Source organism: Myotis yumanensis, unplaced genomic scaffold (assembly GCF_028538775.1).
Source record: "Myotis yumanensis isolate MYYU_CA2020_CCGP unplaced genomic scaffold, mMyoYum1.0.hap1 SCAF_16, whole genome shotgun sequence".
NCBI classification, from domain to species: Eukaryota; Metazoa; Chordata; class Mammalia; order Chiroptera; family Vespertilionidae; genus Myotis; species Myotis yumanensis.
Genome location: NW_027223767.1, coordinates 493,223 through 506,557, shown reverse-complemented (window position 1 = coordinate 506,557; position 13,335 = coordinate 493,223). Strand labels below are relative to the sequence as shown.

The 13,335-nt window shown below is 59.4% G+C and overlaps 1 protein-coding gene across 2 annotated transcripts in view; it reads left to right on the top strand.

Annotated features, from left to right (window-relative positions):
* MAP2K3 (mitogen-activated protein kinase kinase 3) overlaps positions 1–12,982 on the top strand; it is a 29,486-nt gene extending 16,504 nt beyond the window's left edge. For both annotated transcript variants that reach the window (XM_070395539.1, XM_070395540.1), the window contains exons 2-12: positions 302–368; positions 713–761; positions 1,785–1,898; positions 2,037–2,156; positions 3,376–3,492; positions 4,931–4,982; positions 6,511–6,638; positions 7,012–7,089; positions 10,379–10,518; positions 11,484–11,529; positions 11,989–12,982. In XM_070395539.1, coding sequence (XP_070251640.1) covers positions 302–368; positions 713–761; positions 1,785–1,898; positions 2,037–2,156; positions 3,376–3,492; positions 4,931–4,982; positions 6,511–6,638; positions 7,012–7,089; positions 10,379–10,518; positions 11,484–11,529; positions 11,989–12,072 — 995 coding nt within the window. In that variant the 3' untranslated portion in view covers positions 12,073–12,982. The remainder of the gene's footprint in view (positions 1–301; positions 369–712; positions 762–1,784; positions 1,899–2,036; positions 2,157–3,375; positions 3,493–4,930; positions 4,983–6,510; positions 6,639–7,011; positions 7,090–10,378; positions 10,519–11,483; positions 11,530–11,988) is intronic.
* The last annotated feature ends 353 nt before the right edge of the window (positions 12,983–13,335 follow it).

Here is a 13,335-nt window from a genome sequence, read left to right as displayed (position 1 = left end):
TGAGGAGACTGGGCTTCCGGGGAGTCCCTTTGAGGGCCAGCAAAGGCAGAACCTGAGGGGCAGGAGGACGGCTCTGGTGCAGCCAGGTGCTCCCCAGCGTGCATCTGCTCCACGTTCCCCAGCCACCCCTGACATGACAGATGGGGAAACTGAGGCTCAGGGAGGGGAGGCAGCTCGACTGGGAGCTGACAGCTCTGCTTGATGGATGCCCATCCAATCAGCGCCGCCCGGGGAGGCTCAGTTCCCACGGCTCAGGTTGGGCCTGGGACACTGTCTCAGCTGCCTCGCTCCTCCCTTTCAGGAAAGGCCAAGAAGAAGAAGGACTTACGGATATCCTGTGTGTCCAAGCCGCCCGCGCCCAACCCCACGTGAGTCTGCCTCAGTTTCTCCCTGGGCTCAGCCTGGGGGGCCTCTTGGAGGGGCCCCAGTGGACGGGGCATGGAGGGGTTGTGGGCCCGGCAGAGCCCCTGCGGAGCCCTCTGCGCGGTCGCGGCCTGGGGCTCGCGGCATCTGGGTCCGGACTGTGCTCTTCTCCCACCTCAGGTGGAGAGGGCACCTGGCACCTGGCACAGCAGGTGCACAGGGCGAGAGGAGGGGCCTTGAGGAGTGCCACCTCCTGGGGATGGTCATGCCTCTGGCCCCAGGTTGGCCCCTTCTCTGCTGGGAAGGGTGTGGTTCTCAGAGACTCATGGGATCTGTGTTCTCCCTAAAGCCCCCCTAGGAACCTGGACTCTCGGACCTTCATCACCATTGGAGACAGGGTAGGTGCTGGCTGAAGCCTGGGCTTAGGCTTTTCCTCGAAGGGGCCCGAGCTGACCCCTAGGGCCCGAGCTGACCCCCTAGGGCCCGAGCTGACCCCGTAGGGCCCGAGCTGACCCCTTAGGGCCCAAGCTGACCCCTAGGGCCAGGAGAGGTGCTGTGGGCTCCAGCGGAGCCCAGCTCCTTGGACGCTGGCTGTGGGCCCGAGCCTCACACTGACTGTCCCTTCGGAAGGGCACAGTGGCCTTCTCCTGGGGCCCTGCTGAGCTTCCTTACCTCAGAGTCTGTCCCCACATCACCCGTGGGGACTGTGTGGGGCATGCAGTCCCCTGCCCGACTCCTGGGTGCATTCTGGAACCTGAGTCCCACAGGTTCCAGACGGCCGGGCAGGGACTGCGAGTCCTGGTCAGGGACCCCGCTGGACCCACGAGACACAGTGGGGGCTCTAGGCAGAGACCTCACTATGGAGGCCTCTCCCTGCAGACAGCTCCTTTCAGGCTTATTTCTCCTCCCTGACCTCGTCCCTGTTTGATGGCCAGTTCATCTACTTGCTTATTTCTTTTGGGTCTGCCTCCTGCAAGAGAGGGCGAGCATGAGAGAACAGATGGCCCACGCCACGCTGCTTCCTGTGAGGGCAAGGCCTTGTTCTTTCTTTGTGTCTCCAGTGCCTAAAACGGACTTGCGCATAGTAGGCACTCAGCAAATTGAATAATTCAGTCTACCCTTCTGAGTAGGGTGGGGAGCAAGAGGGAAAGGGCCTCCCTGGAGCCCCCTGTGCCTGCAGGGGGCACTTCACAGACTGTCCTGGGCACTGGTGCTGCGCCTGCTCTGTAGGTGGGGGTGATGCTCAGAGAGGGAAGGACTTGTCCTGGGTCGCACAGCAGGAGAGGCTGGTGCAGGACTTGGATCCAGGTCTGACCGGCTGGCTGTCTTCCCTTCCCGCTGCCCCAGCTGTCTCCACTGAAGGAGGCAGGGCCAGCTCCTGGCTTTTGACCACCAACCTTCTCTCTCTTCTATTCCCTAAGAACTTTGAGGTGGAGGCCGATGACCTGGTGACCATCTCGGAGCTCGGGCGTGGAGCCTATGGGGTGGTGGAGAAGGTGCGGCACGCCCAGAGCGGCACCATCATGGCTGTGAAGGTAAGCAGGGTCCTGCCCTGCCAGGGAGCACTGGGCCACAGGACACCTGGGAAGCTGCCTGAAGGAGGTGTGGGGCTGAGGATGGTGGTGGCTCGCCTCCTTTCCGTGGCCCCTGACCTGCGGCCCTCTCACTGGCAGCGGATCCGGGCCACCGTGAACTCCCAGGAGCAGAAACGCCTGCTCATGGACTTGGACGTGAACATGCGCACGGTCGACTGTTTCTACACCGTCACCTTCTACGGGGCCCTCTTCCGAGAGGTGGGCCTTGGCAGGAGTGAGGGAGGCGGGTGCTAGGCTAGGGGCTAGCAGCTCAGACACCCTGTCTTCCCTCTGTCACACACTTGCCCCCAGGCCCCAGCCTGAAGCCACTTCCGGTCATTCTGGGCCCCAGCAGACACTTGCTGAGTGCCCCTGAGTGCCGGGTGCTGGGCACAGGAGTGAACGGGCCCTGCCTGTCTGTGGACAGCAGGGCAGGGCTCTGGAGAGCGCAGGCCTCAGAGCCAGACGCCTGTCTTCTTTGCTTCCTGCTTCAGTTTCCTTGTCTATGAAATGAGACCAGTAATTGTACCCACCTCACAAGGTTGTCATGTTGAAATGGTGTGGCCGGGGGCCTGGCGTTCAGTGCATGTGCCACCAGGTGGGGTGACCACCTGCCTGAGCAGCATCCTGGCTGTAGGGTGGGCTCCGGGTGGGGCAGCTGTGGGGGTGTGTGGGGGGTGGATGTGGGCAGGGACTGGGTGAAGCAGGGTGTGGCCTTGGAGCTGGGAGGATGGGCTCCTGCTGGGGTGTTGGCCATGGAGTGTGGACAGAGCGGGAGCCAGGTTAGGTGCTCTTGTACGCAGTGGTGGTTGCCACCTGGTTCAGGGGAGGTCGGGCTCCTGGCCCCGCCTCACTCTGAGCACCGAGTGGGTCCCTGAGCTTGTTGAGTGTCCAGACCCATTGTGTGCCAGGCCAGGCTCCATCCCCGTGCTGCTCGGAGCCCCCGTGTGCTGGGTCAGAGCTGGCAGGGGGCCCAGAGGCCTGTGGGTACCTGAGGAGAAGGCTGTCCTGAAAGGTGCAGAGGCGGGGGAGGCAGGCATCACGGGGAGGAGGGACCTGTCTGTCAGGGTCAGAGCTGGGTCCCCGTGTGGTAGGGCCACCAGGGCTGAAGCCGGAGGCTTTGTGGGGCTGGGTCATGGCCAGGTCGTGGAAGTGGCTGTTGGAGGGACCCAGTGTTTTAGTGACTTCTTCCTGGAAATTACCGTGGACTTAGGGATCCGATAGGTGAGCCCAGAGGTGACGGGGGTGGGGGGGGGGTGGGGGCGGGACAGGGGGGGAGGCTGTTGTGCAGCCAGGAAGGCGGAGAAGTGGGCAGGTCCGGAGGCTTTGGGAGGCAGGATGGGAGGAGCTGGGGGAGAGGCAGGTGTATCAGCCAGAGGCCTGGCTCAGGGCAGCCCTGGGCCTGAGCTGACCTCTGGACGCCCACCTCCCGCCCCAGGGAGACGTGTGGATCTGCATGGAGCTCATGGACACGTCCCTGGACAAGTTCTACCGGAAGGTGCTTGAGAAAGGCATGACGATCCCCGAGGACATTCTGGGGGAGATTGCTGTGTCTGTAAGTGGCCTCAGGGCTGGGCCAGGGGGCTGGGGCGGGCTGGGAGTTCCAGGTCCATAGCCAGAGGCCTTGGCCTGGCCCAGCAGGCACGAAGCCCAGTCTGATGGTGGTGTCTTGGGTTGAGCTGGGCCCCAGTGTGGCCCTGAACCTGGGCACCTGCCCCCAGGGGCCCAGCGCCTCCACTCTGGGCCAGAGCCTTTGCTGAGGAAACCCTGCAGCCTTGGGCTCCCAGAGACACACAGATCTGGCAGCTCCAGGGCCTCTAGACCCTGTGTGCAACGCCCAGGCTCCTGGGGCATTTTATTTTATTTGTATTTTTTTAAAAAAAATATATATTTTATTGATTTTTTACATAGAGGAAGGGAGAGGGATAGTTAGTTAGAAACATCCATGAGAGAGAAACATCCATCAGCTGCCTCCTGCACACCCCCTACTGGGGATGTGCCTGCAACCAAGGTACATGCCCTTGACCGGAATTGAACCTGGGACCTTTCAGTCCGCAGCCCGACGCTCTATCCGATGAGCCACACCGGCCAGGGCTCCTGGGGCATTTTAAAGGGACTTAGTGTTCACAGCTTCCTCAGCTGACAGGCCCGAGGCGGCTCAGGGAGGTGCGCTAAGCAGGGAGAAAGGGGAAGAAAGGGTCACATCCAGAAGTTTGCCCTCCCCCCCATTTATCTATTTACTTAGTTGTTCATTTGTATTGAGTTTATTAGGGTGACGTTAGTTAATAAAGTTATATAGGTTTCAGGTATACAGTTCTGCAGCCCATCTTCTGTACATTGTGTTGTGTGTTCACCCCAAGTCAAGTCTCTTTCATCACCATTTATTCCCCCTTCACCCTCTTCTACCCCTACCCCCTCCCTCTGGCAGTCACCACATGTTGTCTCTGTCTCTGAGTCTTTTCTTTCTTGCTTCATCCCTCACCTCTTCCCCAGCCCCCAGCTTTTGAGGGTGAGCATTGCTCGAGGAGGTAGCAGCACTGGGCTCCAGTGTCCAGGCAGCAGAGCAGACAAGGAAATGGGTCTGGCTGTGCCGTTTGCTTCTGGCTGCCTCTGGGACTGAACATACCCAGCCGGGCGCTGAGGGGAAGAGCTCTGCGGGGGGGAGGGGGAGGGGAAGGAGCCGGGAGGCTGCCAAGGCTGGGTTTCACCCAAGAGCCTGGGAGGGAGTGGCCATGGCCCCTTGGGGGTCATGGGCCCAGATTTCTGCAGTGGTTTCCAGTACATCATTTCCTGGTGAACGTGTGGGCCCAAGACCCTGCCCACTTGGCTGGTGGGAGAAAAGCAGGAGGCCAGGTGTCTAGGGCAAAGGTCGGATGTGGGCAGGAGCCTGGGTTGATGGGGGCTGGGTGTGTGAGTAAGGGAGATGGGTGGGCACGGGTGGGCGGGGTTACTGCGCTGTCCTGGCATCACTCTGTTCTCTGTCCTGTGCACAGGTAGTGAGGGCCCTGGAGCACCTGCACAGCAAGCTGTCCGTCATTCACAGAGGTCAGTGCCCGCCGCGGCCACCAGGGAGGCCCCAGGCCACCCCCATGCAGGGTCTCAGCCCGTCCTGCGAGGTGGGGTGCCTCTCCCTTTCCAAGAGGAGCCTGCGAGCTCAGGGAGGGATCCGCAGGGATGTGTGTGCTGGATTCATGGCTGAGGCTCTCCCTGAGGCTGCTGCACGTCTCCAGCCATTTTCCTCTGTCTCCACCCAGAGCCAGTCCCAGCCACTTGGGTGATCCACCTCGCCCCACCCCCCAGGTTTGCTGAGCTCCGAGCCAGGTCTAGGCGGGCTGCCAGCAGCTGACTGGTTTTGTCTGGACCTATTGTTTGCATATTGCTCTGTAGCTACTCTTCTATGAGTCTGGCAGTGGTTCTCAACCTGTGGGTTGCGACCCCTGAAAATACATCCTGCATATCAGATATTTACATGACGATGCATAGCAGTAGCAACATGACAGTTATGAAGTAGCAACGAAAATAATTTTATGGTTGGGGGTCACCACCACATGAGGAACTGTATTAAAGGGTCGCGGCATCAGGAAGGTTGAGAACCACTGGCTCAGAGTTTATACCATGTAACCCCCACCCTGGGAAGATACAGGATGCTTCCCCCTCCCCTCCATCCTGGAAAGTTCCCTTGGCCCTTTCTGGCTGGTCCCCTGCACCCCACATCCCCCAATGCTCCTCGTCTGACCCCACCCCCCAACATTGATTGGTTTGTCTTGTTCTTGAACTTCATGTCCATTGCCTCCACGCCGTGCCTCTGTCCAGCCTCCTTCCCTTGGCCTCATGTTTCTGAGCTCCCCAGGCTGTGTAGGCTGTAGTTCCTTCCTGCTCATTATTCTTGGTGGTTCTCTTACCAGGATGTGCTGCTTCTTACAGAGTTAACTAGACTAAGCCCTTTGGCCCCTCTGTGGCCTTCCTCACCGCAGCTCAGCCCTGCTGACAGGTCAGCATGGAACCTTCCAGACCTTTCTCTGGGCGTTTCTATTCCACCCAGGTCCTGGAGGCAGCTCATGGGGAGCAGGGGGTGCGTTTGCTGAGATTGCCCACTGTGCAGCCTGCTCCGGATGGGGGGAGTGGGGGGGCTCTGTGTTCGCCTGCAGACCCGCCCCTGTTGTGTTAGCTGCTGCCCTGAGCCTCCTGCGAACCTGCTGGCTCTTGGGTGTGGACACTCGGGTGGTTTCCAGGTCTCACCCTCAGTGGTAACTCCCGCACTCCAGCCTGAGAAGACATCAGAGCTAGAGGCTGAGCTGGGAAGGGTGCGGCTGCATAGACAGGAGGAGCCTCCCGTCCACAGGCTGAGGACGGCACTGGATGCCGTCGGGGACGGCAGCGAAGCCCTGGCTTCCTTTCACTCGGGGCCAGTGGCTGGAGTGCATCCTCACTGGTCGTCCCCAGCTGTGGCCTGGGGCTCGGGCAGAGCCTCCTGGAGCCTCGGTCCCTCACATGCTCCCTGGCCCTGCAGTGTCTGCCCAAATGGCTGGGGTGTGGGGGGCCCCTGGGCTGAGCAGCTCTTCTGTTCCTGCAGATGTAAAGCCTTCGAACGTCCTCATCAACAAGGAGGGCCACGTGAAGATGTGTGACTTCGGGATCAGCGGCTACTTGGTGGATTCTGTGGCCAAGACGATGGATGCCGGCTGCAAGCCCTACATGGCCGTGAGTAGCCCTTACCCCCACTCCTGGACCACATGGAGGGTCCTCTGCCCCTCAGAGGTGGCGCCACCACCCAGCCTGCCCAGGGCCTGTCCCTCTGGTTAGCAGTCCTGCCCTGGAGCACCCATTGGAGGACAGATTTTATGGACCCCCACGCGGAGGTAGCTCGGGGGTCTGTGCAGGCCCCCCCGCCAGTGTCCTGGAGGTGCTCTTCTCAGTCCCCATCGGGGCGCCTTTGAGGCAAGGGTTAGGCTTCCACCATATGACCCTGACCCTCCCTGGCCTCAATTTCCTCACCTGTCCCCGGGAGGCACCCCTGTGCGGGCCCCTACCCGCACATGGAGGGGTGTTGATGCCTCCCTGGTCCTTCTCACAGCCCGAGAGGATCAACCCGGAGCTGAACCAGAAGGGCTACAACGTGAAGTCCGATGTCTGGAGCCTCGGCATCACCATGGTACCCGGGCTGGGCCTGCGGGCTGGCGGGGGCCAGGCAGGGGCACACGGTCGGGGAGCGTTTCGGGGGTCGTCAAATAGTTCAGGCCCCGGAGAAAGTGTTGGCTTCACTCTGAAACGTGCCCCAAATGACGGTATAATGAAGGGAGTGCCCTCGGTGACATTGACCCCTCCCTGGGGGTGAGCCTGGGGCCAGGGTTGGGGAGGCTAGATAAGTGTCAGGGTCATTGGAGGTCTTAGATTTTACTGGTGCTGCAGTTGCCATAACCCTCCCCATCACTGTATGATTGTAATTTTATAACCTGTGTCTATTCACAGTGACTGAGAATCAGTCATTTTGTCAGACAAAATGGAGGAACTGGTGATACCTTCAATGTTCCTTAATGCTACAGTTAAACTCTTCAAAAAAATATTTTTATTGATTTCAGAGAGGAAGGAAGAGGGGGAGAGAGAAACACCCATGATGAGAGAGAATCATTGATTGGCTGCCTCCTGCACACCCCTACCCACAACCCAGGCATGTGCCCTGACCGGGAATCGAACCATGACCTCCTGGTTCATAGGTCGATGCTCAAGCCCTGAGCCACGCCACCCGGTAAACGGTTTCCTGTTTGAGGTGGAGAGGAGCACCCACAGGCCAGAGGTGGACACTGGTCCTGCAGTGCTCACTGCTCCTCTGTGCTCAAGGCTTTGCTTTGTTTGTTTTCCAGTTTGTTGAGCTCCTTAGAGAGGAGGACCAGGAAGGGAGGGCCGGACAGGGTTGGACGTGTTTCCGTGTTTCTGATGATCAGCTCTGGGTGGCCTCTGGGCCCTTCTCTGGCAGCCCATGCAGGGCCTCGCTGCTGCTTATTGGACTCAGTAGACATTTTAGGAGCACGGCCTGAGTTTGTCCTGTGAACACACACACACACACACTCACACTCACACTCACAGACACACACACTCACACACACACACACACTCACACACATACACTCACACACTCATACACACACACACACTCATATACACACACACTCACACTCATATACACACACACTCACACACACACACATATACACACACACTCACACTCACACACACACATACACACACTCACACACACACTAACACACACTCACACTCACACACACACACTCATATACACACACACTCACACACTCACACTCACACACACACACTCATATACACACACACTCACACACACATACACACGCACACATACACACATACTCTCACACACACACTCATATACACACACACTCACACACACATACACTCACACATACACACACATACACACACACTTACACACACATACACACACACACTCATATACTCACACACACACACACTCATATACACTCACACACACACTCACACACACATACACTCATACTCACACACACATACACATACACACACACACTCACACATACACACATACTCTCACACTCACACACACACACTCACACACACATACACACACTCATACATACACACTCATACACACGCACTCATACACACACACATACTCACACTCTCACACACACACACACACACACACACACACACAGAACCACACCCACGCCCATTGCGCTGTGCATAGCCTCGTCTCAGGGGGTGTGTGTCTCGGCTGGAAAGGGGCCGTCAGCCTCATGGGAAGGCTCTTTCTTAGCACAGCAGGTGGCGAGCTGTTGGGTGCCGGCTGCCAGCACGAGCGTGTGTTTGAGTTGCGGCCTCTGCTGTGCATCACGCCTGCCGTTGGGACGACTGTGCAGTTTCAGGCGGGGCCTGTGTGGACCTGATTTGGTGTTTTCACTCCGGCAGTGAAAATTGAGCTCAGAGTTGGTCATAAGCTGGCCAGTGTGTTCTACAGTGACTTCCTGCCAAGGCAGCGAGGTGTGAGCCAGGGGCTGGCCTGGGTGCAGAGCGGGCCCCAAAGCCAGATGCAGGGAGCCTAGGTCCATGCCCAGCAGGATGGACAGACCTATGGCGGCCATACATCCAGGGGGTCAGGGAGAACCCACGATGGGGAGAGGAGAAGGTTTCTGGAGGAGGAGGCTGGGAATGGGCCTTGCAGGCAGGGGAGAGGTGTGTGGGGGCGATGGAGAAGGAGGCTGGGAATGGGCCTTGCAGGCAGGGGAGAGGTGTGTGGGGGCGATGGAGGAGGAGGCTGGGAATGGGTCTTGCAGGCAGGGGAGAGGTGTGTGGGGGCGATGGAGGAGGAGGCTGGGAATGGGTCTTGCAGGGGGGGAGGGGTGGGTCGTGGGGGCGATGGAGGAGGAGGCTGGGAATGGGTCTTGCAGGGGGGGGAGGGGCGTGTGGGGGCGATGGAGGAGGAGGCTGGGAATGGGTCTTGCGGGGGAGGGGTGTGTGGGGGCGATGGAGGAGGAGGCTGGGAATGGGTCTTGCAGGGGGAGGGGTGTGTGGGGGCGATGGAGGAGGAGGCTGGGAATGGGTCTTGCAGGGGGAGGGGTGTGTGGGGGCGATGGAGGAGGAGGCTGGGAATGGGTCTTGCGGGGGAGGGGTGTGTGGGGGCGATGGAGGAGGAGGCTGGGAATGGGTCTTGCAGGGGGAGGGGTGTGTGGGGGCGATGGAGGAGGAGGCTGGGAATGGGTCTTGCAGGGGGAGGGGTGTGTGGGGGCGATGGAGGAGGAGGCTGGGAATGGGTCTTGCAGGGCTTGGGGTGGGTCGTGGGGGCGATGGAGGAGGAGGGGCTGCAGACTCCATACCCAATGGGCCTGGAGCAGGTGTTGCTGGGAAGGAGCGATTGAGTGTGGGCCTCGGGGTCCGACATCTCCTCTAGGGCCTTGGGGAGATGGGTAAGAGCGTCTTTCGCTTCCACCTGCCGCCTCTGTAGCAGCAGCTGCTCAGATCTGGCAGAGGTGTTAGGGGGACATTAGGGAGCCGTGAGGGAGATGTTTGGGGGGCAGTGACCTGTGACCAGCGAGCTGCTGCCGGTCCGAATCCTGTGCCTGCTGCTGCCTCAGGGACAGGTGACTCGGCTGCAGCTCTGTGGGTTTTTCTAGATTAGCCGGAACCTGGGTTCTTATGTGAAATCGTCCGAATTCAGGTTTTTGAATATCTGAGGATGGTCAGCTCGTCACGCTCAGCAGGCCCTCCTCTACGAGCCGTCATTGCTGCTGGGTGGTTGGAGCCGCAGCTGCTGGGTCCGCCTGGCTTTAACCTTTGGCCCGGTGTCATGGGTCAGCCCTGACTGGCCTCGCGGCCCTGGCCACCTGCCCTGCTGCTGATGCAGAGTGACAGCACCCCCGTCCTCCCTGCAGATCGAGATGGCCATCCTGCGGTTCCCCTACGAGTCCTGGGGGACCCCCTTCCAGCAGCTGAAGCAGGTGGTGGAGGAGCCATCCCCTCAGCTCCCGGCTGACCGCTTCTCTCCGGAGTTTGTGGACTTCACTGCCCAGTGGTGAGTGCAGTGCCCTGGCCGGACAGCGGCCGCCCGCCCGGCACCTTCTCCCTCAGCACATAGCCCCCAGCAACATCACATCCAAACCCAGAGGCAGCGCCGTGCACCCGGGAAGTCTGCCACTGGTCCTCGGGGGTTTCAATACGGTCCTCCCGACACAGACAAATCAAGGGAGGCCGAGAGAAAGCAGAGCTTTTCAGGCTGGAGTAGCATGAAGAAAGGCACGTTATTGGTGTCTGGAACTCCACAAGCTAAGGGTGCCCACAGGAGCCTTATGAAATAGTGCTTGAGGAACGGAGACGGGAGAGGCACAGGCAGGCTGCGGCCGTGGTCTGCCCACAAGGAGGTAGAATGCGTCCCAACTACGGGAGAGCTGCGTGGAGATTCAAGTGAATTCTGGCTTACTCTTGGCTTATGAAAACGTTTGAAAAATGAAGTTACAAGCTGTTCAGAAGTGAAAGAGTAAGAAAATGACATGTTAGTCTCTGTGTGTTATGAGTAAAGAGACACTCAGAGGGAAACTCACAGCCTTTACTTCTCTTGTTAGAAAATAAGACTGAAGACAAAGGCTCTACAAACAGCCACCATCCCCTTGACTCCTTGCACTCAAGGCTCCCTCTCCTGGGACCTGTGATAAGGAATTTCCCTCCTGACGAAGGACACCAAGGATATGAGTGCTAATGGCAGCATTTTGGTATCATTTCAATAGGAGGTTCACTGGAAATTTCCTAGATTGCTAGAGGACAAGAAAGCTAAACCCCAGAGGCAGAGAACTTGGCCTGAGTCTGAGTCTGCACCTGTGGGTCCCCTCCATCCTCAGGAGCTCCCGGAACAGTCCGCTCCTTCTTCCCTGAGCCTGGAGCATGTGTCCCCTCGCTGCCCAGGCTCAGGGACTTGGCTGGCCTGGGGGGCTGGACCCCCTCCTCCAGGCCAGCCTGACCCCAGCCTGCCCTGCTCTCTCCTAGTTTGAGGAAGAACCCTGCGGAGCGCATGAGCTACCTGGAGCTGATGGTGAGTGGTGGGGGCAGCGCTGGGTGGCTCTCTAGGGAGGGAGGGGGGCTGCGTCCCCACGCACAGGTGAGCAGGTCCTCAGGCTGGCCCTGCAGTCATTCATTCAGGTAGCCCACGCTGAGCCCTGTGGAGGGCACACAGGCAGGGCCACAGGGGCAGGGTGGGGAGGCAGTTGGGCTGTTTTATCTGAAGGCATCAGGGAAGGCTTCTTAGAGGAGGTGACATTTGAACTGGGCCTGGAAGGATGAATAAGGACTTACCTACGATGGAGCGGGCATTCCCCGTTGATGGCTAGTGGGGGGCCCAGGAGGCAGTGACTGCTGTCCTAACCGGGAGGGCTTTCTGGGGCGAGTCCTAGGAGGATGCGTGGGAGTCTGCCCGCAGGGAGCACACCAGGCCTGGGCTGGGGGGGGAGGGGGCGGGAGCACCTCTCCTCATGCCTTGTCCTGCCTCCCCCAGGAGCACCCTTTCTTCACCTTACACAAAACCAAGAAGACAGACATCGCTGCTTTTGTGAAGAAGATCCTGGGAGAGGACTCGTAGAGGGGCCCCCAACCCAGAGCCCTCCGCGGGGCGATGCTTGCCCACACCCATAAGCTACTGCCACTGGCCGTGGGCATCCTGGGAGGACTCGAGGGGCTGGTCCCAAGTGCCAAAGAACCAGACTGTCAGGGCTCCCTGTGGCCGTCATGGGCCTACCAGTGCCTCTGTCCTGCTGCTTCAAGGACCCCAAGTCTTCAGCCCCCAAGACCCTGGACTTGTGGGAACCTGGATACCCCCAGATGTTGCCGCCCCTCACAGAGAAGGCAGCCGGCACCTGTGCACTGCCTGGCCCCGCCCGGATGCCTTCAAGTTGTATATTTTTCTACTTCTTGACTGAATGGACTTTGCACACTTTGGCTCAGGACTCTGTGCTGGGTGGTGTGGGGTGCGGACGGGTGAGCTACGTGGACCTCAAGCCCCCTGAGGGAGACGCAGCTGCTGGAGCCCTCGCCGGGCGCTGCACGCAGGCCTCCCGGGACCCTGTGGCCCAGCCCCTCCTGTCACATCTACTAGGGGCGTAGTTTCACTTTTTTTTTTTAATTTATCCTCTTTTTCCCTTTTGCTTTGTGGGTTTGGCTGGGTTTTTATTGCTGTTGTTGTTTGTTTTGCATGGTGTGGAGCCACATACGTTTTCTGCCACCCCCAGGGGCCAGCAGCCAAGACTCACCTCTGCTCGGGTGGCTCTAGGAGGTTGGCCTCCAGTCTCTGCTCAGAGACACTCCTCGGGGCTGGCCTGGCAGGCTATAGATTAGCTTTTCATAATATGTGTGTGTGTGGGGGTGTGTATATACACACATATACATATATGCTTTTTTTTTTAAGAAAGGACTACCTGTCCTGGGTTCTGTCCCTGATGGGTGGGGGCAGTTACCTGTTTGCTGTTTTAATAAAAAAAAAAAGTGGGTCCGAAGGTGGCGTGAGACTGTCACCGTGACGAGCCCACGCCTCGGGAGTGCCTGTGGCCACTGGAAGGACCCCTGCCCTGGGGTGGGGCCGGGCTGTGTGGTCGGGGGAGGGGGTTGCACCAGGGCCCCCGGGCGGTGCTGAGAGGCCGGTCCTGTGCTGGGTGCTGGGCGGAGCAGCAGACACAGGCCTGACCACTGGTGGGCCTGACCCCTGGCCGTGGGAGAGCGCTCTGCCGATGCCTCCCCTGGATGCTGTCCGCTCACGGAGGTGGGATGTTGTCCCAGTTTCTGAGAAACAGGCCCGGAGAGATGAAGTGACGCGCCCCAAGCACCCAGCTGGTAACGGTGAGAAGCAGCT